General features: G+C 39.0%; 1 protein-coding gene across 8 annotated transcripts in view; it reads right to left on the reverse strand.

The window, feature by feature from the left end:
* Nucleotides 1-24,146, reverse strand: part of LOC121504912 (collagen alpha-1(XXV) chain) — a 245,038-nt gene that overhangs the window by 56,445 nt on the left and 164,447 nt on the right. For 6 of the 8 annotated variants that reach the window (XM_041780019.1, XM_041780017.1, XM_041780018.1 and 3 more), the window contains exons 7-10: nt 17,050-17,121; nt 16,322-16,438; nt 13,309-13,344; nt 2,614-2,640 (exon numbers count right to left, since the gene is read on the reverse strand). In XM_041780019.1, coding sequence (XP_041635953.1) covers nt 2,614-2,640; nt 13,309-13,344; nt 16,322-16,438; nt 17,050-17,121 — 252 coding nt within the window. Of the gene's footprint in view, nt 1-2,613; nt 2,641-13,308; nt 13,345-16,321; nt 16,439-17,049; nt 17,122-17,983; nt 18,044-24,146 lie in introns of all 8 variants that reach the window. The other 2 variants (XM_041780016.1, XM_041780021.1) reach the window with 2 other exon arrangements.

Genomic DNA, 24,146 nt, shown 5'->3' on the forward strand with positions numbered 1-24,146 from the left:
AAAAACATTATTCTACAGCTTAAAAAAAGTTTTGTCAGTTTTAAACTAACAAGTAAGAGAAACTACAGAGAAGAGAACAGCCTCATAGTCATATAGACTAAGATGAAAAATAAGGCTCAAATAATATTGTGTACAATGCTCATCATACTTGCAGTGCATAATCTAAGCTATTTGACTTTCCCATCATATTTCACACTTACGCTGACGACACCCAATTATCTCTCCATAAAAAAACACACTCAACTGGCTCAACTTCAAAGCTGCTGAACCCATATGAGAAACAGGATGTCATCAAACTTCCTGCTATATAGTTCTGACAAAGACTGTGCAAAACTACACAGCCTGACTTCTCGCTGATATGAATCATGCCTCTCACATCTCCTGTTTCAGCTGCACTCTGATTTTGTTTTCAGATTTCCTTTAAAAATTGCACTCAGGACTCATGATTTTAATCACAACTTATCCGGCTTGACGCAGCCAGCTCACCGCCCAAGATGGTTTCTAGATCAGTCCATAAAGATCTGCTAACATTACCAGAGTTGATGCTTGGGTGAAGCTCAGGGTTCTGATTTGATGGCAAATCAACTCTGGATAAGTAGGCTTAACACATTTTTCAGATTTGCCTTTTTAGCTGATGGCTCAATTCATGAAAGCTCTGATTTTAGGGGTTTTAACATATTTTATGTCTTAAAGTCCCTGTAAAGTGATTTTAAAAAATCTGTATTTAGGTTTAGTGTATGACAGGCAACTATGTTAGGAAACACCAGGCCAAATTTCAGTCATGAAAAACATCTCAAGGTTTACAAAATTAAGCTTCAAAATCAAGAAAAATGAGGCAAAATATTTGCTATAGGATATTGCGGGTGTGTCAGTTGAATGAGCCGAAGCCACACCCATTCATGAAAAATACGATCCTCTCAAATAAAAAAAAAAATGCTACAACCTGAATGTTGCTCAAAATATAATGCTTCAATGATGATTAGCAATGGAGGCTTTTATTTTGACAGACTTGGCCAGAATAGACCGTGCCTATCATCGGATAATTAACAATTGCAATGCTAACGAAGAAGAGGGATTGACCTGTCGCAACTTGGAGAGACAGTCATGGCCCATTTCTTTTAATCATCCACGACTAAAGATGAGTGAAATATGGATTAAAACACACCTTCAGCAGGTAAGATGCTTGTTCCAGCTGCATCTGGTTCAAGTGAGAAAATAGACAACTACTCCAGGAATTAGCCTGGCCCCTGACCTTATGGTGAACTGGTCAAAGCACTGCTGCCTGGTTCTGTGCCAGAGCAGAGAAACAGCAGTTGGAGATTAAATTTACTGTTTTCTGGCACAAATCTCTGATTTGATACTTTTAATGACCCATTTATCATATCTACTGTGTTAAGACAAACATTTTGTATTTCACTTTACAGGGACTTCTACTTTTATTTGCATAGCTGAATTTTTTATATACATTGCTTGGCCTGGATTCTGGCATTTTGCTGTTTTTGTTTTAAATTTGCGTTCCATATTTTCTGTTTAAACTTGATGATAAAAACACTTCATGTTTCTGCCTTGATAAGAACTATAGAGAATTAATATCATTATCATTATGTTATGGATTCCTGAACAAACTATAAAGCTTTCTGTTTGTTACCATGATTATAAAGTTTTGGGGAAAAATCAGGAAAACATTCCCAGCAATATTTTTAGTAATTTGGAAAATTTTCTGGAAAAATTCCCAGGAACACCTGAGAACTTCATCAAATTCTTCTACCATTTCGAAGATAAAATATTTCAAATTATATGAATTAGTTTAGGTGATTTTTCACAGTAAATTCAGGAAAACTCCTTGGGTTACTCTCATAATTTTTAGAAAATTTGAGAGGAAGATTTTCAAGAATTCCTTAAGAAGATACAAAGCATTTTCAGCTAAAATTGAAATCCCCAGGGTGTCAGTTTAACTCAGTTGTTAGGTGCCCATATGCTGATGCTAAAGCCCTCAATGTACTGGTCACAGGATTGGTTCCCACTGTTGCAATTTGGTGCATGCCTTCCCACCCTATCTACCCATGTTTCCCTCCCATTCAGCTGTCCAATCAAATAAAGGGAAAAGTCCAAAAATGGGAAATCTTGAAATTATATGGAACAATTTCCAATAATGTCCCAAAAAAAAAAAAAATTCCTTGGATCTCCGCATAATTTCAGAAAAAGAGGAAAATCTAAAAATGAAACTCAGCATATTATATGTCTAAAATTTATGGAGAAAATTCAAATTTTGTTGAATTTAAAAAAAAAATCTAAAAACAAAGTTTCATATTTTTAGTGTTTTTTTTCATTTCAGCTTCTTCAAAGTATGAGTGCTGCTGTTTACTGCTGTCTCTTCTCCTTTTATCATATTTACTGATACATAAAAAATCTTGTAATTCAAAACCTTTATTTCAAAAGCACTGAATAACCAAAAAACAATGAAGAAAGAAAAAAAATAACAGATTCTAACATGTGGAGAACCACCTTTTGAGTCCAAATTATGTGGTACATCCCACTCTGGGATTAACCAAATCAGGGAATCTGCTTTTATTTCATCAAAGAGAAAAGTTAAAATTGTCATTGGTACCTTACCTTTTGCCCTTCTGGCCCCTCAGGTCCCTGTAAATGAGGAGAGACAGAGTGCAGAGAATCAGAACAACATTTCAGATGATTTAAGAGGATTTTAAAGAGCAGAGATGTTGGCAGAGCTTGTGGTAGGATTTCTGTCAGTGAGCAAACACCCTTTGGGCAGATCTGAGTCACAATCAATCCCCTGTTTTAGTCTTTCAAAGAATGAAAATCAACAGTTCCTTTTTGTCATTGAGCTTCAACATAAACATGAATCTCTAATGGGGTCATGGTTAACTTTTATGTTTTGATGTTTTGCGCTGATCTCTCTTATTTTGGTTTAGGACTGTAGAAATGTTTCCACCACGCTGAGGGTTTCCTACCAAAACGGGCCAAGACAGAGAAACATTTCTTACTGAGACTGACAGCGACTGATGTGTCTGGAGGAGCACTTTCTATTTCAACCTGCTGTTTACCGGGCGCCATGACGAGCCGATATCCACCTGACGAACAGCACGGCAGCTTTGACTAAAATGAGTTTTATGTTGGCTCCAGGGATGCTGAAATATCACAGCACCCACAGCAGTTCATCAATACCTTTATGCTTGGCTGCGACGACACCTCAGGTTGGCCAACATTTTTCTCACTGCTGGGTCCAGGATCGACGGCTAATGGTGCTATTTGGCTCATCAGTCTCAGCTGGGTCTAGGGGAGATGTATCTAATACCCCACAAGGCCTCTGAAACAACAACTTCCCTCGCTTTAATCATGTTGATGCAGCATAATTGGCCGAAACTTAGATGGTGTTGGTCCCCTGATGAGTGTTAAAGCCTTGTGAGCCTGTATTCAGTGACACATTCAGGTTGAAATGTTAGTAAAGAAGTGCTTGTGGCCAACTTTTCATTGTGGCCAAAGCACCAACAGATGCTTGGCTTCGCTAAGAGAAGCAGAAGACAGACCAGTTTTCTGAGAATCAACTCCATCTTTCCATATTTGGTTAGAAGGCGATCACCAAGTAACCAAGGCTCTAAACTTTTCCATTTACAGAAATGAGCCTGTTAAAACCCCAGTTCTCACATTTACAAAAAAGCCCCACAGCTTGTTTATGGTGCATTCCTTCTGCACTTACAACAAAAAAACCTCAATGAACAACTCTCATTATCCCAGCCAACCAAGAGAAAGCTTTTTCCTCCCCTTTAAAAGCCTTTGTTAGCGATCCTCAGTAGGGTTTGGTAAACATCTTTATGACCCGCTAGGTATGTGAGAGCATGTGCCACTCGCCCCAGCGCTAATTAGCTTGGCTACATCTGAGAGCACTCAGGAGCTACTGGCTGAAAAGGAGAGTTTTCACAAAGTCAAGAGCCCTCAAGGAAGTCTCTTTTCATCCCACTTTGAGGGCCTGAAACTACTCAAAAATCACATGTAAAAATATAGACATTTGGGCTTAAAAGTACACATATAAATACCATACTTTAACTTTCATTCAAAAAAGGAATTCTCCAATGTTCAATATCAGCATGATGCCCACTGAAGTCGAACGGACTGTCTGGAGCTTTCATTCATGTCTCGGAAATGAATAACAAAGACGCATTCACCCTTTGAACCCTAGCTACCAGAGCTACTAGTCGAGCATTTACAAGATAAATATTTCCCTCATCTAAGCCCTTTGCTCTACAAAGTTTGGCTTTCACTTACAGGATCATTGAAAAAGCTTCCCAATATAACGCTGCTGTTTATAATGAATAAAGTTCTTACAGCTTTAAAGCGAGATTATTGTTTCGACAGCCTCGGTCTTATTGTCTTAAATGTGGCCCATGTAGCTATAGGTTATCATAACATGCTGCTCGCCTGCATTACAGTACAGATTCTGGACATGTTTGCTTTATTTTAGACATTTTTTTACTCAGTAAGACTTTTCAATCACAATGGCTTTACAGCTTCTGCGACCGCAAACAGAATATAGGTGGAATTTGTTTAAAGAATGGGCCACAAGCAGACCACCCAAAAACCTTTGCCCCCTTCCTGATTTCTTTTTCTTTTTTTTTTTTTTTTTGGCATATTTGCAACACTTAAACGTTTCACTTCATCAAACAAATTATAATATTAGACAAAGATACCCTAGGTAAACACAAAATGCAGTTTTTAAATGATGATTTCATTTATTAAGGGAAAAAGCCATCCATCCTGACGTGGCCCTGTGTGGAAAAGTCGTTGAATTGACTGTGATTAACCACATTTTTTCGAGTTCAGTTTCACTAGTCATACTCAGGCCTGATGACTGCCAGATCCGTTGAATCAAGAAATCCCTTAAATAGAACCTGTCTGACAAAATGAAGCAGGCTTCAAGATTATGATAAAAGAAAATTGAATCACAGATGAGAAACAAAGTCACTGACATTGACTAGTATGGAAAGGTCTACAAAGCCATTTCTAAGGCTTTGGGACTCCATTGAATCACTGTGAGAGCCATTGCCCACAAATGGAGAAATTTTGGAACAGTGGCGAACCTTTACAGGAGGTATCAACCTACCAAAATGACTCCAAGAGCACGTCAACGACTCATCCAGGAGTTCCCAAAAGAACCCAGAACAACATCTACAGCAGTGATCTTCAACTGGAGGCCTGGGGACCACATCAGGCCCCCAGACTTCCCATCCAGCCCTCGGACGATAATCAAATTCAGAAAGTTTGAGAAGGAAAAAATATGACATGCTATTGTTTAACCTTCAACTTAGCGACTTTTTAAACAAGAAGCAAAAAGATATTGTATATCTGTAATCTGGCATTGTAAAAAAAAAAAAAAGTATCATTTCTGTCTTAATTAAAGCTGCATTTTTAAGGCTCTTTGAGAGTACAATTTTCCTTTCTGATAATCTGTTTCCTGCATGTGTATTTGACCAATCACAGCACAGCTTATTAGCATCAAACTCAGTGATAGACATCAAGAGGGCTCCAGAAATATGAAGCTAAAATATCTCAATCGCCCCCTTGTGGCTGGCTTCAGTATAGATGATAAGTATTTAAGAGGTGATAATATTGCATCACTGTTAAAAGCTTAAAGTTCTATTCATTTTTTAAAAGAAATAATATTTTTTTCAAGAACGTTAATTAGACAAAAATATTGATTTTAGTTCTGTTTGTTTTAATGTCCGGCCCCCACAGCATCTGTCAAGAAAAAGCTGGTCGACGACCCCTAAACTACAGGATGTAGATACAGGATACGGAATATCTATCCTGCCCCAAGCAGTGAGTTAGTGAGTTAATATTCTTTAAATGGTTGTTGATACTTGCACTTTAAATGAGTCATTAACTGCAAAACCATTTGGATTAATGATTCATGCAAAGACATCCACAGCTGTGATGAGTGGTCTCACTTTTTCTTGCACATTCAACCCACTACAGCCAAGCAATATGTTTGCACTTTTCTACTTGCTGCAATAATCCCAGTGTTTATAGTTTTTTAAAAGTTATTTTTATGTTTTTTCTTATTCACTTATTTGACCCTTCATTTTTATTAGTATTCTTCTGCTGCTGCTAACTAACTGCTGTAACACTGAAAACCTTCCAGTGTGGCCGAGTTAAAACAATTCTGCAAAGAAGAGTGAGCCAAAATTCCTCCACAGCCATGTGAAAGACTCATTGCAGGATATAACAAATGTTTGCTTGCAGTTGTTGCTGCCAAGGGTGGTGCAACCAGTAAATTGGTTTAGGGGGCAATTACTTTTTCACATTGGGCTAGATAGGAAGAAAATCCTTCCAAACCTTAATAAATGAGGTCATTATTTAAAAAATATTTTGTTTTAACTTGGGTTTTCTTTTTCTAATTAAATTAATGTAACGCTGCAATGAATAATGTTCAAAAAAAAAAAAAAAAAGGAAAAAAAAAGAAAAAGCATTCAAATTTGGGGTGAAATTTAGAAAAGGGACTAAGCCTAGGTCTCTGTGACAGTGTTAACAATAGTATTATGCTGATCTGAAGAAAAGGCAGAATCTTGCTGAGTAGTGTAGACTCTGAGAATGATCTCCTAGCCTGTATTTGTGTTCATATTTTGCTCAGATATAAGCTTGTGCATTTTTTCTGCATTTTATGATCTCCACATGAATTAAACACCTTGCACCGGGCAGAAGGCTTTGACACAACATGCACATGAATACAGGAAGAGATCAAGTTTACTGAAGACTTTATGGCAGGGTTTAATGTCAGTGGTTCTTCTGGTTAAATCTGGGTTTGAATTTCCATTTTAAATTTACAATTCATTTAAAAGCAAATGCCAGAGGCTATGTACAAAAAAACATTTTTGTCAGAAAGCTCTGCAAATAATTTACTTTTTGGATTCAATTTGCTCTGGTTAAATGTTTGGCCAAATCCAACAGCTGAGCCACAGAGAAACACAGGAAAGTGCTTACTCTGTAGAAACTGAGCATGGATGGAGGTTTTGGTATAAATAATGGAGAAATATTAGTTTTTAAAGGTCTAATTTTAAACGAGGAAGGTGACGAGTAGGAGTGGGACAAACGATAGATACAGCAACACTCTGACTTGGGTGTTTTCCTGACCCGCTAGTTTATGACTCTTCACTCCAGCAGTTTCCACAGGATCTGAGAAATGGTTTCTGAAACTCAGAGCAGCAGGGATAAAGAAAAATACAAAGAGTATGTTACTTTGCCTGTATGTGATTGATATGCTGTTCGTTTGCATCCTGGTTCATGTGATATTGATTTAAAAAATAAGTTGCAGCCTGCACTCACTCCTTTATTTAAAAAAACAAATGAACGGGTGTCTATGCATTCCTGTGTTTGTCTTCCTGTTTCAGTTGATCTGAAAGTCCACAGCACAGATGGAATGCTGCACAGACAACAGTGTTAATCTAGTCGACTTCAACTATAACTAAAAGTCCAAGTCAACAACCATATCATATTGTGCCTTATCGTACCTTATTGTATCATATATTGTAGCATATCATATTGTATTGTATCTTACCTTATATCATATCATATTGTATCATACGTTATCATATCGCATTGTTTCATATATTAGTGTTTCCCATGTTTCCTTGGAGCCCCACCCAAGGCCAAAGAGAGAAGAAAAAGTGACACACTGCTGCCAAAAATCAACATAGATTTTAACTGTTTCACTGATAAAACCCTAAAAAAGGCCTATGCATGCGTTCCTTATCAAAAGTCCTTTGTATAAACTACTTAATAACTGCTTTATTATGTTTTTAGTCAATATTTGCAAATCTTATTTTGGGAGCCTCACAGCAAACAAAGCCTCGCACCTCCCCTAAGATCTTTGGTGCCCCCCCTGGGGGGTCCCGGGTCCCCAGTTGGGAACCAGTGTCATGTATCATAACGTATCGTACCTTATCATATTGTATCATATCATATATCCTACATCGTTTCAAACCTTACTGTATCATATCTTACCTTATCTAGCCTTACCTTATATCATATCATATTGTATTGTATTATACCTTATCATATCGTGTATCATACATAATATCATATCATACCTGACTGAAGCATATCATTTACCTTTATTACGCTGTCACTTATCATATTGCATCATACCTCGTTGTATCATATAGTATCATATATCATGTCATTCCTTATTGTATCATATTGTATTGTATCATGTCCTATGGTAACGTACTATATTGTACCGTATTATATCCTATGGTACCGGATCGAGTCCTTTTGTGTTGTACTGTATTGTATTGTGTCCTATTGTGTCCTATCATATAGTACTGTATTGCATCAGGTCCTATAGTATTGTGTCCTTTGGTGTCATGTCATATTGTGTTGTCAATCCTGTCCTATCAGGTCCTGTCATATTGTACCATATGTTACCATATCGAGTCCTCTATCTGTTGTATGGTATCATGTAGTGTCCTATTATGCCGTATTGTGCCTGCAGTCAACCAAAGAGGAACTTGGTCAACTGAAATTACAACCACACCATTTAATCCATCAGATTTCCAGGAATAGGAACACAAAAAATTTACTCTAACTTAAAATAAAATTTCACAGCAGGGTCCTCCTTGCTCTCTCTTTGGTTGTGTAAAAGATCCTGAAAATTAACATTACAAACTTTATGAAGCATTATTATTATTTTTAACCTCATTGAGTTGCATTAAAGTAAAAGTTGACTCAGAGATGATCAGCATGCACCTGCCTTTAACCATTTAATTTCAGCAACTATTTTGCATCATAAAGCCTACAAAACACCCGCTGTGCTGCATTGTGTCTCTAAGGTACTGACAGCAGCTTTTTCTTTGTTCGGACTCATTTTAATTTAAGAATAAATAGATCTATTCTACAGATTTTTTATTGTTAACAGAAGCCTACTTTTGCAAACTTTTTGTTGAATTTAACTGAATGTAATCTCTTTTCTTCCATCTTTGGTCATCATATTTGGCTTCCCATTAAAAGGTGGACACTTAAATTTTGTAACTATGTCCATATTATAATTAATTAAAATGAACAAAGATCCCTAAATATAATTTAAGTCCCTGGTGCATTATGGGTTAAGCAGGCTGAGTTATTGAATGGACGTGATGTAGGAAGGGAAGCATGGAACTTCTGCTGCATAATTGAAAATAACACTAGAAAGCAGATGGCGGAGGTTTTTTCACTTATGGACGGAACACTGAATACAATACACCACTGCTTTTCCAAATTTAGTCTTTTTGAAGCAAAACCAAGTCCCAAATGAAAACTGTGTGCAAGGCTGCAAGCCACCTTCAGAGAGATGAAGACCCAGTTAATTTAGCCCAGAGAGACCTTATGGCACTGATGATTTTGAATTGAATCCTGAAAATATTACCCTTTTCTTCATCTTCCTCTACTTCCCACCTCCCCCCTTGTGCTTGTTGCTCCACAAGAGCTTAATCCCTCTAACCAGCTCCATATGTCCTGGAAGGCTGCTGGAAAACTCTGGAATCTACTTTTGCCTCTTTAACAATAGCATCGACATCAAAAAACACTGAGCTGTGTCAAGTGGGCGCTAGTTCCTAAAGAGTCATAAAAGAAGCAAAAGTTGGTTAAGGGGCGACCTCAGAATCCCTTCCTCAGGTTGATTTGTGTGGATCTTAAAGTGCCAGTCAAAGATTATCCTTTCAGCACACAGCATAAAGTGGAGTCTATCAGTCTAATTGGTTATACGTTTCAACTTTTATTGATTGAAAGGGCAGGTTTTTTCCCTGCGCAGATTAAAAAGCCCAAGTGATCATTAAAAGAATGCTCCCCTTTGATGCACAACCTTATCTTAGTTTTTCTCTGTAAAAATAGCAAATATGCTGCTGTTGGCTGGAAACGGAAGCTCTCAAATCACATCTCTGTGTTGGAGCACTCGTGTCACATGTTTTTACAACCTCAGGGACATCTCACACTGCTTTATGAGGTAGATTGATTTCCAAATGATGACATTACTCCTTGTTAAATGCACATTAGTGTCATGCTGTGCGCCTATTTGTGAAATAGTATGCCTTATTTCAAGAATTAAAGGTAGCAGTGCTTATTTTTTATTCAAAGGTCTCGTTCTGAATGGGATCCACCATTCATCTTTGGGAGAAATACTCCAGCTGCTGTCATGAGTGGTTGTAGAGACTTATGGGAGCACACCGGAGACCACTGGGAACTCTACTGCAAACTTTATACTCCTGACACTGTGAATTAAGAAACTTAACTTTGCTGCTTACACATCTTTGAGCCCAGGGGGGGATTATGCCTAAAACATATCATTACAGCCAAGAAAACTTCTGCAACAGCAGAAGCAGCAAGCAGAGGGCGGCCAATTTAATACAGGACGGTGTGTTCAGTGATGTTAAAATGATCAGAAATTAGAAGCTGGTGTGTCTCTCTTGGCATTTAAGCCTCACCATCTTCTACTTTCTTTGTGTTTCTTTCCAGTGCACCGACATTTTCCACACCATGGAAAAGGTCCGAGGCCATGGAATCGGAGATGAAAGTGCTTGATATCACCTCCTCTGTCAGCTTCACTTACTCTCCCCTGCACTTGAGGAAACTGACATCAGCGATTGTTTTTGCATGTCACGTTTTCCATCCTGGCTCTTTCTGGAATTTGGCTTGACCTCTCCGGTGTAGCTTTTATGAGAAAACTTTAATCAAATGCTTTATTTGCTGAGCACCACAAAAGGTATCCAGTTGCTGGTAAATGGAACAGCATGTACCTACAGTATGAGGAGATTTGTGAGCAAAAACAAATGTTTTTGCAGGGTGTCATAAAATGTGTCGTTAATATTTACCATAGTTCTCATAAACCTCCTTATGAGCATCTTGTAAATTATATGTACAATTAAAAAAAAAAAAAAAACATCCTAATGGGCGGTATTCCTTCCTGCTAACAGCTTGTAGATAAGATCCTAACACTGTAGAATAACATTTGTACTGTAAGAAGCTGGTTGGTTTGCAAAAAAAAAAAAAAAAACACACAACAAAACAAAACAAAACAAAAAAACAGGTCAACCTATATATTTGCCTTTTTTTAAAATGAAATAAGACCATTCCTTCTGCTGAAAGTCTCGGCACTAAATCCTAATGATGATAAAGAGAATAAAAGGCTTAGTAAAATAACAAAATCAGCCATGACAGTCAGGCATACTGTACTTTTCATAATGGAAATCCATCACCTTTGAAATAAAATTGGATAAAAGTTAGTGTGAGTGTAAAGGTAACAGTTAGGATAAGAAAATTTCATGTTAAAAGCCTGATCTGCAAAACCTGATTTCAAAATATTAACTAAGGCTGAGTCACAGTCTGCTTACAGGACAAAAGCTTGTCCTTCATTTAAACATTCGAACGCAAAAAGCAAAGCTTAGGTAGTCCCATTAGCTGAAGCTAGAGCTAAGCTCACAAAGCAGCTACATTATCTGCTTATCTGTGTAGCTACGTTAGCTACATTTGCTAAAGCTTTCATTGCTAAAACTAACTGAGCTTTAGATAACAAGGTAGAGGGCTAATTGGAGCTACATAGTTAGCAGAGCTAGAGCTATGCTTGCAAAGCAGCTATGTAAACCCTGTAGATATGTTATCTACATAGCTAAGCAAGCATTAGCCAAGTGTGCTAAATCTTACGTTGCTAGAGCTAACTTGGTTATAGATAATGGATCTACAGAGCTGACTGAGCTTTGCAGCTAATGTATCTATGTAGCTCATCAAGCTAAAGCTGTACTCACAAAGCAGGGACCTATCTATGTTATTCCAATAGCAAAGTCAGCTTTAGCTTTGTTTGCCAAAGCTCACATTGCTAAAGCTAACTCAGCTATAGATAACAGAGCCATGAAGCTGATGGAGCTTTAAAGTTACCATAGCAACGTAGCTAAATTCTGCTTGAATTTCTTTGCAGGATGTCAGAATATCCTCCCAGAGCTGCTGTTTTGATGTGAACTGCCTCCCACCCTCATAGATCTTTAGCTTGAGGATGCTCCAAAGGTTCTCAACAGGATTGAGGTCAGGGGAGGATGGGGGCCACACCATGAGTTTCTCTCCTTTTATGCCCATAGCAGCCAATAACACAGAGGGATTCTTTGCAGCATGAGATGGTGTATTGTCATGCTTGAAGAAAATTTTGCTACAGAAGACACTGCTCTTCTTTTTGTACCATGGAAGAAAGTGGTCAGTCAGAAACTCTATATACTTTGCCGAGGTCATTCTCACACCTTCAGGGACCCTAAAGGGGCCTACTAGCTCTCTCCTCATGAATCTGGCCCAGAACATGACTCCACCCCCTCCTTGCTGATATCACAGCCTTGCTGGGACATGGTTGCCATCCACCAACCATCCACTACTTCTCCATCTGGACCATCCAGGGTTGCATGGCACTCATCAGTAAAAAGACAGTTTGAAAATGAGTCTTCATGTATTTCTGGGCCCACTTCAACCGTTTCTGCTTGTGAGCATTGGTTAGGGGTGGCTGAATAGTAGATTTATACACGACTGCAAGCCTCTGGAGGATACTACACTTTGAGGTTGGTGGGATGCTCCAGATGCACCAGTAGCTTCAAATACCTGTTTGCTGCTTTGTAATGGCATTTTAGCATCTGCTCTCTTAATCTGATGAATTTGTCCATCAGAAACCTTCCTCATTATGTCTTTATCTGCACAAACCCATCTGTGCTCTGAATCAGCCACAAATGTATTCTGTGTTAACATGTAACTTTGCCTGTTAAGATGTTTTTGATTGAAATAGCTTTGATTTCAGTAAATATGACCTCCTACTGCTGCAAGTTCAATGAATGACCATTTTCAGTACTTTACAACCTATAATATCTTTTAAAACTCTGTTTTGCATAATAATGTGGAACAGTACATTTTAAGGTTGTTTTTTTTTTTTTTTAAATAATGGTTATCATTATGAAGTTTGTTCAAAAACATTTGAATTATGCTCTAACAGCTGATGACTTGAAAAATATTCTGACTGTCATTTGCATTAACATTTCGGAAAACAAGAGAAAAATGTCATTTGCACAATAATGTGGAAAGTGGTGTAAATATGAAGACACCTTTAACATGAGTTAGCGAAGCCTGGTTTGAAGACTGGAAACCTTGTTCTTTTTAAGCAACAAAACCCATAAATCAACATCTGGAAATCCAACCAATAGATAAACTACATTTTGTATCCATACACAATGATGATTTGTTCTGCTTATGGCAGATTCTGATCAAAATGTGATTCCAAAAACAAAAAATGGTGCTTACCATGGGTCCTGTTTCTCCGGGCTGTCCTGGATCCCCCTATAGTGAACACACACACCAGCCAGTTAATGAAACAGCAGTGGGCCAAGTCTTTCTGGTAAAGTTAGGAACATGCATGGACTTTTAAAGGGTCATAAAAAGTCGACTCTAATTCAGGTATTTTAGTTTTTCCTTCACATTATGACTGAACTCTGCACTTTCTTCTAAGGTTCACACAAACCATTTTCCCCTTTATTACTGTCATGCTTGAACCAGGTTGGCAGGGAGGCCTTTATCACACTCTGACACCTGCACCCTTCACTCTCCCTGTCCAACCACCTTGTTCAGTCTCTGCTTTTGGTTAAGGCCTGGCTCCTGCATGTCCCTGTAGCTCTCAGGACAGAAAAAAGCCAAATCCATGTCCAGATTTCAGTGCCAAAGCCATGCTCCAACATTATTCCATTTTTGCCTCTTTGTGGCATTTAGAGAACAGTTTTGCCACGTTTTCTTCTGAGTGGAGCACAGCAGGGGAAAAGAACCATCAGAGGAATAAAAGAACCCCCACTAAGTGAAGTTTAATATCTTGAAAAAGCTCAGCAACTACAGAAACTGCAACTGGAAGAACTGAAAACAGTAAACATCAAAAACCTGGAGAGGAGGAGATAAACAACACTCAATAATTTTGCACTCCCACTGTGAACTCTGCCAAGACAATAAAGATCAGCTGGAGCTCTCGGAAGGTTTTATGGCTGAACATAATTGACAGGCCCTCTCTGTTTCTTCTTTCTCTCACAAGCAGAGTTCACATGAATTCAGTGTGATGCCAGTGACAGGCTTACAGACATGGAAAATGGTACCATATGTTGAAAAACAAGAGGGTAAATATAAATCCAAACACTGGAGAACTCCCTTTGGAGTATATTTATGTAAAAGCTTTGGACATTTGAGCAAAAAAGGGGCAACATAGCATCTATTGTGCCTATACAACATATTTATCCCCTTGAATGTTTGACCCTTTTATTGATTTTAAAATCAATTACGGTTAACATAGATAATAAATAGGTAAAGCTTCAGGTAGGTTTACTAAAGCTCACCTTGCTAAAGATAAATTAGGTACAGGTACTGCAGCTACTGTGCTAAATTAGTTTCAAAGCTAATGTATCTATGAAGCTTATCAAGCTAAAGCTAACCTCATAAAGCAGCAACGTGTCTACACTATCCGAATAGCCAAGTCAGATTTAGCTACGTTTGCTAAAGCTCACATTGCTAAAGTTAGCTTAGCTATAGATAACACTGCTATGAAGCTAATGGAGCTTCAAAGTTACCATAGCAACATAGCCAACATAACTTAAGCTAAGCTCACAAAGCAGCTACATATCTGCTTATCTACGTAGCCATGTTAGCTCCATTTGCGAAAGCTGTCACTGCTAAAACTAAGAGCTATGAAGCTTATGGACCTTCAGAGTTACCAAAGCTCCACATGTTCAGTGCTCAGTGATGTATGTGCGCCTGCTCCTCATCCTCACTGCTACGTTTTTATGAATTATAAATAGGCATAGTCTGAAATACATTTATCTATATTACACCCATTACAATCTCACCTGAATGGATTTCTGTCATCCAAACAACTCTGAAATTGTAGCTCAGAACTTGAGCCATATTGACACTGCACTGCATGATTAATGCATAAGGCATTAAATCCTGATCGAACTATTATGACATGCACTGAATTCTCCCACCTAACCTAATCTGCAGTCTAATCTGTCTGAAACAGCAGAAGAAGAAGCCGTTCCTTCCTGTTAACATAAATGAAAAATGTGATCTCACTTGTGACTGACTGATCTATGCTTTGTACACATCAACAAAGTTGACAGCGGCAGTAGCCCATGATGCATGCTGGTGTTGATACAGTATGACAAGCACCATGGCAAGTAGTGCTTCTGTCAGTGAATGTATTTCAGTGAAGCTTCAATAAGATCTGATGCTCTGCAGAGTGTTCATTCCTCTGTTATTATTTCCAGTCTAATTTTGTATTTGCATGCCAGACTCTGTGACAATTAACTCCACTACTGCTTCCATCTGTTTTATAAGCAAACACTGCTGTTACTGCACTTATCATCTCATTGATATGTGTCAGAGTCTTCCTTCTCCTCCTCTCTCCCGTCTGTATCTTTGGATTTCTGTATTATTATTCATATTTTTTTAAAATGAATCTTCATTTGTAATTCCAGCTGTTCTTTGTCTGTTGATCTCCCTTATAAAGCTGTAAGCGCAGCGATATACTTTTCCAACTACCAATAAAAAGAAGGACAGTGCAGGTCTGCAGAAGGAACTTCAGACACTCTACCGTCAGACCTGTCTGGGGTAAGCAGGCACAGTGAGTATGGTTTTACCCCAACCAGAAACTATATGACTATAACAGGTGTAGACTGTTCTTGGAGCGCAATTTGAATAGTAGTTTAGAAGCATTAACCACCCCTCTTGCATCAGCATCCTTCATTTGGCATGTGTGCAGTTGGGGTTTTAATCCTTATAAGGCTTTTATCCTCATCATTTGTCCATTTAACATAGCTACTGACAATCTTTGCCATGGAAAAAGATTTTTAAAAAGGCTTGGAAAGGTTTACAGGAATGACATGTAAGCTGTCAGTGTTAACACAGAGCTGAGAACAACAAACACAGACGAAGATGGACTTAGGAGGTCATTCCTCCAGCACATATTCAAATAGAGTATGTTATGTGTTTGCTATATTGGTATAAAGACTGTTGCACATCAAATATTTAACAGAAGTGATCCGTGCACAAGACATTAAATCCTCATGGCACATTTTGACTTAAAAGGAAATTTTTCTTTGGTCTTAAAGCCAGGGTAGGTGTTTTTCTACTGGTTAACTTAAAAGTAAATTGAGTGGCTGTCATACTGGTTACATACGCTATCCTCTACAGTAATCTGGGAATTAAAACAGCTAGTTTCTAACATTACTTCCTCAAGCTGTACACAAATGACCTTAAATGGAAGTTGAGACTCAATACTCACTGGCAGACCGGGTACACCTCTGGGTCCATCTTTCCCTGTATCCCCTGGAGGCCCCCTTGGCCCAGGAGGGCCTGGAGGCCCCGGAGGCCCAGGTGGTCCTGCTTGCCCTTGATCTCCCTGTGTGGCAAAAAAAAAAAAAAAAAAACAGTTTAAGCATTAGTTCTGAATGATATTTTTGGATCTACTGAGACTGAAGCCTCTGCAGTTACATGATAATGAAGAGAGAGTAGGGGTATGATCTCCTGGGTGGCTATGGGCGGCCTCCATTAAAAACATGGAGGAGGGTTTGCATTTTATGGCTAAAGCTACGGTAGCATACATCACTGGAGATGGAGCTGTAAGTGTATGATTTATAGCTAAAGAAGTAATCCTCTAAAATGCATGCATTCCTGAATGGACCTAATGAGTTGAACAGCATTAGGCACTGCCTTAAAAAAGCTACGATAATCAAGCAAAATATACTTCGATGTGTGGTCCATTATTGTACTGGACTACATACAGTCTAAGGAAGTTGCCGGGAAAGTGCTTTGAGGGATGCCAGTACAGTAAATTGACTTTCATAATAGCTTGTTTTTAAAATTTCCATATTTGCTCTTAACAGTAACTAAAAGAGTGAAGGAGTGCTTGTGACAGGTCTGTCTGAAGGCTTGCATGCAAACTGCAGGACGCCAGGAGAGATTTGGTGAAGACATGGCAGAGAGAAGAGAGAGAGAGGATACAGCCACTACCTTAATGAGCCGCCGCTTTATGAGCTGCTGGTCAGCGGAAAGAAAGCCATGATTGATCTTAGGGAAGACCATCTGAGCAGGTGTGTAGGTCAGAGGTGAGAGAAGGTTGAAGAAGGATGAAGGTCCCAGAAGAAGAAGAAGGAAGGAAGAGGAAGATTTTGTTAGAAAGGCCTGTGTTCATGAACCCCGGGTCCAGCGCCTTTACAGACGGGGGAGAAATCCACACTTTTTCAGCACCGAGGCGGTTTACTGCGGAAGTCCTGGAGCCAGAGTCTGTAATTACAACCGCAGGGGTGCAAAAGGGCTAACAGCTCCTAGAAAAGTGGGAATTTCTCCTCCGCTGTTTAAGTGCTGCCATCATCTTCATCACGCCTGCTGCAAAGTCAGACCCCAGGAGCTGCACACACCAAAAACCAACATGGTTGACCTTCTAAAATGCCCTTGTTTCTTACAATGCTTGCTTTATTCTGCTCATGTCCATTGGTATGAAGTGGCTCAATGATACAGCCCTTGAGGCCAGATTGGATTGGATCATTTAGATGATTTAAAGGATTCGTGGTGAACCATGCGCATTAGCTTTACAAAAACATTTTGCCACTTTGGTTCATCATTGATAATCCCTCTAGGAGTTTCTTCCATTCATTTTAGCATCAATGGACACCAGCCAAACCATGTCTTGGTTTCAGGATGCTGATTCTTGTTCCATTCAGTAAAATGCCACCTTTGCTTTCAATGGGGAAACCTGGCACGGAGCATGCAACCCAAATCTCAAGTGAAACAGTCGCATTAGAGACGATTGACTGGCTGTGATTAATTGGATTGGGTTTTTCCTGGGCCTGGTCTATCGTAGCTTTGAGACAGTGATTCATTTACTCCCAGTGTGTGCTGCTGAGGGGTCGGACGGAGCAGCCTGGCGGCATCACCACCGACAAACCTTGACAGTCAGGATCTGATTGCTGTGCAAAGCAGCCAGCGTAGGGAGACCAGGCAATCCCTAAAGGGACAAACAGCAGAAAATGGCACAACACATACATGACATTCAAACACTGGGTGAACAGACACAATTAAAGGTGGGAAAGGTAAGCATTGCACTTCTAAATATTCTCAAAATAAGCAAACTGAGAAACTCATAGACTTCAGGGTGGAACAGTCAACATAAATTGAAATGTCAAACAAATACTTCTAAGGAGCAGATGCTGGAATTCAGACCCAAACATTTTATTTTAAACTAGTCCAAGTTTGAAAGAGTGTGTACAATGGCACAGGGACCACTCTGTGTTGTGTGTACGCTACAATGTCAAAGCTAAGTAACCATTTCCTGTTGTTTTCTTCCCAATGTAGACAGAACTTTTGCTCAGATGATTATCATCGAGGAGACTTTGAGCTCTAAAGTGCTTGGAAATTGAGTGGCTGTATTGTTCATAGAGTTTTAGGGGACATCAAGGGATTTCAACGTTTGCTGGAAATTCAATCAAATGGTTTCCAATTCCCTTGTCTACAGCGGTCATGACAGATGTGATTTACTCATGAAAACTGAAGCAAGGACTAAAGCATCGGGCTGTCATTTTGTTAAAGTGAGACAAGGGTTTATAGTTTGATGCTAACTTTCATCTGAATCCAAAAACTCCGCCATATTAACCCCTGAATATGGATTTGAATATCAAACCCAAGTGAATGCCATCTATTTACTTATATTCAGTCATGAATCATTTATATATCAACATACAGCTCATTCAGAAAGTATTCAGACCCTCTTGACTTTTGTCAGTTTTGTTATGTTGCAGCCTCATGGAAGTCTAGGCTCTGGCTGGGCCACTCTGGGATATTCACAGCACTGCCCCTAAGCTACTACTGTGTAGTTTTTGGTTGTATGCTAAGGGTCACTGTCATGTTGGAAGGTGAGTCTTTGCCTGACTCTGAGGTCCTGAACACTGCAGAACAGCTTTTCATTACTGGTTTTCTGTTCTTTGCTCCATTCAGCTTTCCCTAAACCTTGACCAGTCTTCCAGTCAGGTCTGGTATAGGAGCGTATGCTGATTCAGCATGTCACCGCTTCAACCTCCTGATGGCCGATTCTACAGGCCTCTCAACCAGCCCACCATGTCCTGGGCACCCAGTATGCAGTGAGCTGGATCAGGCCCAAGGAAGTGCCAGGTGACCATCAAAGCACAGCTGCTGTTCCTGGATCAGGCAGCTGTGCTTCCCCACTCTCCTGAGCACATCAGCATTTGACACATGGTCTTGCTGACAATACCCAAATATGGTCTGAATAGAAGTTGTCACAAAGGAGTCCAGTTGGCGCCTCTAGCCATCAGTCAACGTCCAGGCCTCACAAGAAAGTGGAGGAGGACCAAGGACAGAAAGACTCAGACTTACGTCCATATGCTCAGATACAGGGAATGCCACACTGTCTTGCTCAGCACCCCCACCCCCGCAGTATGATGCTGCCACCACAGTGCTTCACTGTTGGGATGGTAATGTGATGAGCAGTGCTTGTTTTTTTTTTCAGACATAATATTTAGAGTTGAGGCCAAATAGTTCAACCTTGGTTTCATCAGACCAGAGAATCTTGTTCCTGACAGTCTGAGAATCCTTCAGATGCTTGTGGGCTTTCATGCATTTTGCACTGAGGAGAGGCTTCTGTCTGGCTGCTCTGCCATAAAACCCAGATTGGTGGACGATTGCAGTGATGGTTGTCCTTCTGGAACTTAGTCCTATCTATGCACATGATCTCTGGAGCTCAGTCAGAGTGACCACTGGTTTCTTGGTCAACTCTTCTACCCTGATTGCTCAGTTTGGGCTACCAGCTCTTGGACAAGTCCTGCTTGTGCAAAACTTCTTCCGTTCGAGAATTATGGAGTCCACTGTGCTCTTGGGAACCTTCAGTGCAGCAGAAATCTTTTTTGTAGCCTTCCACAGATCTACAACAATCCTGTTTCTGAGCTCTGCAGCAGTTCCTTTGACCTCATGGCTTGGTTTTTGCTCTGATGTGCATTGTCAGCTGCAAGACCTTCATGTCCAATCAATAAAATTTACGACAGGTTGACTCCAGTCAAGGTGTAGAAGCATCTCAGCAAAGATCCAGAGGAATAGGAGGCACCTGAGCTGAAGTCTGTTCTCACTTTGTCCTGATGGGTACTGATTTTAGATTACTGAGAGAAAAAAATGAATTTAAACAGCATCAGGCTGCAACACAACTAAATCGAAAAAAGTGAAGGGGGTCTGAATAATACTTGTGATTTAACTCCACAAACAGGTGGAGCAACTTTATGTTTGCTCTTATGCTAACTTTGTGGAAGAACATGCAAAGATTGCACCACTGTTTGTCGAACAGAGCAAAAGAAACTGTTAAAAATATTTCCCAAAGATTGGCACACTAGGATAAACATATCCTGCAAGAGATCAATCTCCATCTATATTTAAGCTTAAGATAAAATCTGGCCTATCCAAACACGGCTTTAGTGCCATCCCTCTGGTTTTCCAAAGATAATTCAAAAAGCATGGCTCATTAAGAATCTGGCTTTCAAAGCAGGCAGATTTCATTCAGCCCTGCAGGCCTGAACACACCAATGGATACTCTTACACTGCAGACAATAGTCATGCTGTGTGCGGTTGGGATTGAAGCGCAAATGTCTCTTAAGTTATTTACGACCTCAAACAATGTAGAACACAAAGACGGGAAACGAGGACTGGATTATGGACAGTATAAAGAGTCGGCACTGTGTCCGTTTAAACACAGTGTGGCACATATGCAGGCTGAGACATGTTACTGCTTTTGGGTTGAATCCCATTTAATTTTAATATACGTTTGATGACCAAAAGCAGTACTTTTATTTTCCTCTGCAGAATACAAGCAACAGAGGAGAAAAGGTCAACTAAATGTGTTTTAGTGCCCACTCTTCATTGCCTCTACATTGATGTCTGTCTCTGAAAATGATCATGACATTGCGGTTGACAGAGAATCCTAACCATTCACAGATTGCTTTGTTTTGCTTTTCTCCTCCCAAAATCGGATGTTGGTTATTTGTGAGTGGCTCTATTGCTCTGTTCCGCCTACAGCAACACGACTGCAACTGTAGTAAACAAAAAAAGAGCTGAGATACGAGGACAATCAGCAACAGCCGTTAAGGGACGCCAGCCAGAAACAGCATCTCCTCGACCACACCAAATGCACAAAACATCCCGAGCAAATATATGCTGTGGCATTTTCTGAATATCTATATGAGGAGTGGATAACCGAGTTCGTGCACACATGGTTTTAATATGTTTAAGAGAGCAATAATGCATTCATTTGAAGCCCTGGCTTTGGCATCAATCTGATGCTTCGAATTTATCTCAACTGAAAGTCATTTTAAGGTTTCTGATTTCAAACAGCAGAATGTTAAACATCTCATTGTTCATGACCAGAAAGTCAAATCCTGGAAATTGCATAATTACAGTTTCTTTATTTTGGAAGAACATTGAAAGCTGGTCAAATCCCAGAATGTGAGAAACAAAGTACTGGACAAACAAGGGCAGGGTTTTTGGGAAATCTCAGGAATTCTTCCCCTAAAAGACCCCAAACTTTTTCTTTCTCTGACACCTGTAGCCGGTGCCATCCGTCAGAGGACCACACAGCCTCTTTGGTGATACATTTAGCCAGTCACTCCTGTTGATTATATCCCACCAGTGGAGCTGGAATGATGGCCACACATTGTTTGTCAAAAGCGGATAATTTATTATTTGCTGCTTGGCTAACCTTTGGCGTCTGGATGTGGCCTTTGACTCCTAGAGGCCGACAAATGGCTGACCCTGACATGTGGGGAACAGGCAGAGGAAGTGCGTGTGTGGACATTCTGCCAGCCATGTGGCATTTCTCACTCTGTCTTCAGCCACAAAGGCTGCAGACTTTTATTAACCAGTGATTCTATCAAAGATGACACTCAGATTATGTGTGCAAACAGACGATCTGCCATAGAGGCCGTTAAGGCCATTTTGCAGCTTTTTTGGTCATAATTTTTTTCCTTTTATATTTTTTTTGACTGTTTTAATGCTGTCAACAAATATTCTGGGGGATTGTTTTAATATCAGAATCTGTAACGGGTCCATTATAAGTTCTGTAAACTTTTTGTGCACACTCAGTCTGTTCATGACCAAAAATGTCCCATTGTAGCCCATTAAAACCACAATTTTTGATCCCCAAGCCATCACAGTAAAAAAAATGCATTTTATGGTATTAGGCTTTCAATCTAGAGTCATTGCTTCTTATTTGCAGCTTTTCCTGTTTGTCTCCAAATGTCAGCTAATTTCCCTTATTTGGCATGGGGGAAAATTGCATGCTTTTACCTGGTTTTCTATACGGGCATGATTGTAATAATCATTAATATCTTAAAAAAATAATAATAATAATGCGTTAAAATCAAAGTTGGGGACTTGTTATTAACATATTCAAGGCTGTGATAGCCCCCCCAAAAGAAATCAAATTTGCATGTTTCATATGTAAAGTATTTCATTTTTTGTCCTTTTTGTTATATTGCAATCATCAGCTTTTTGCACAAAAATGGTATTTAAAGGGTTACATTCCTAAAAATTTATCAATATTTGTATTTTCAATAAGGTCTGATTTTGATAAAAAAAAAATTTAAGTGAAAAAAATTGATTTTTTTATGTACAATATGCATATTTCTATTTATGTGTGGCCTCCACTTACACCCTAAGTGTAACTATTTATTAAAACCTAAAATTAAAAAAGCATAATATTCAAACTTGTTATTCATTATTAACAAATTTAAGGCTTTGATAATCCTCCTAAGTCAGGGGTGTCCAAACGTTTTTCACTGAGGGCCACATACAGAAATATACAAGGATGGTGGGCCAAATGTCAAGAGCCCTCCCTTTTGGTTATTTAAAACCAATAAAACCAATCTAATGTAGGTTAAGCTGTGCAAAGTTACTGAGTATGTCTAAATGGCTAGTTAACAGCTGACAAGGAAAACCATTTTCAGGATTTTGGGGAGGCCAGTCAGATTTTAGGGGGCCATGTTCAGCCCTGGCTACCACTGGCTCTGCCCCTAAATATTCCTGGTACTGCTATTTGCTACTGTAATCCATCAGGGAGTAGTTATAAATCAAGAAACTATTATTTTGTTTTATCATTTACAGTGTTGGCCCAATTTAGTTATGAAGAAAGCATAAATAAATGTTTGTCAATATATCTGTTTACAGAATAAACATGGTAGCATCAGCACGTGCTAAAATTATGAAGGTCAGTACAGTGAAGCAAAGTTTTCAGGTTCAAATGTGGGCCATGTTTAATTTGTATGAAGAATTTGATACAATCAAAAATGGACTGCGTGCCACATTTGGCCCCTGAGCCATAGTTTGAACACCCCTGTCCTAAGTTAAACCAATTTGCATATAAGAAGTATTTCATTTTTTGTGTTTTTTTTATTGCAAACATCAGGCTTTTTCACTTAAAATGACCTTTAAAAGGTTATACTCCTTAAAATTAATCAATATTTGTATTTTTGATCAGGTCTGATCTTGATTAAGAAATAAAGTGAATAAAGTTTTTTATGTTGAGTATTTTCATTTATGTATGGCCTCCACTTGCAGCCTGAGTGTTACAATTAAAAAAAAAAAACTTAACATTAAAACTAATAATAATAATGTATAATAATCAAACTTGTTGCTTATTATTAACATATTAAAGGCTGCGATAATCCTCTTTAAGTTTATCCAATTTGCATGGTTTTTTTTTTAAAGATGATTTCTTTGCGTTTTTTTACATCATAAAGATCATGGGTGTTGCACTTAAACTGGCATTTGAGGATTTAAATTTCTGAAAACTAATTAATATTTGCTATTAATGATCAAGTCAGATGTTTATTGAAAAATTTTTACAAAAAAAGGTTGGAATCTTTTTTTTTATTGTGAAGTATTTATCACTTTTAATGTGTGCTGCCTTTTTCGGTGACCCAGAGTGTAACAGTTTTCTTTTCCACCGTGTGAGGGTTTAATAGTCTAAGTTTGAGTCTGATGGAGTCAGTCGAACTGTGATAGGCAAAGGACACTTCTTGACATGCTTTGTTATTTACATGCACCTCCATATGGGATTA

Source organism: Cheilinus undulatus, linkage group 22 (assembly GCF_018320785.1).
Source record: "Cheilinus undulatus linkage group 22, ASM1832078v1, whole genome shotgun sequence".
NCBI classification, from domain to species: domain Eukaryota; kingdom Metazoa; phylum Chordata; class Actinopteri; order Labriformes; family Labridae; genus Cheilinus; species Cheilinus undulatus.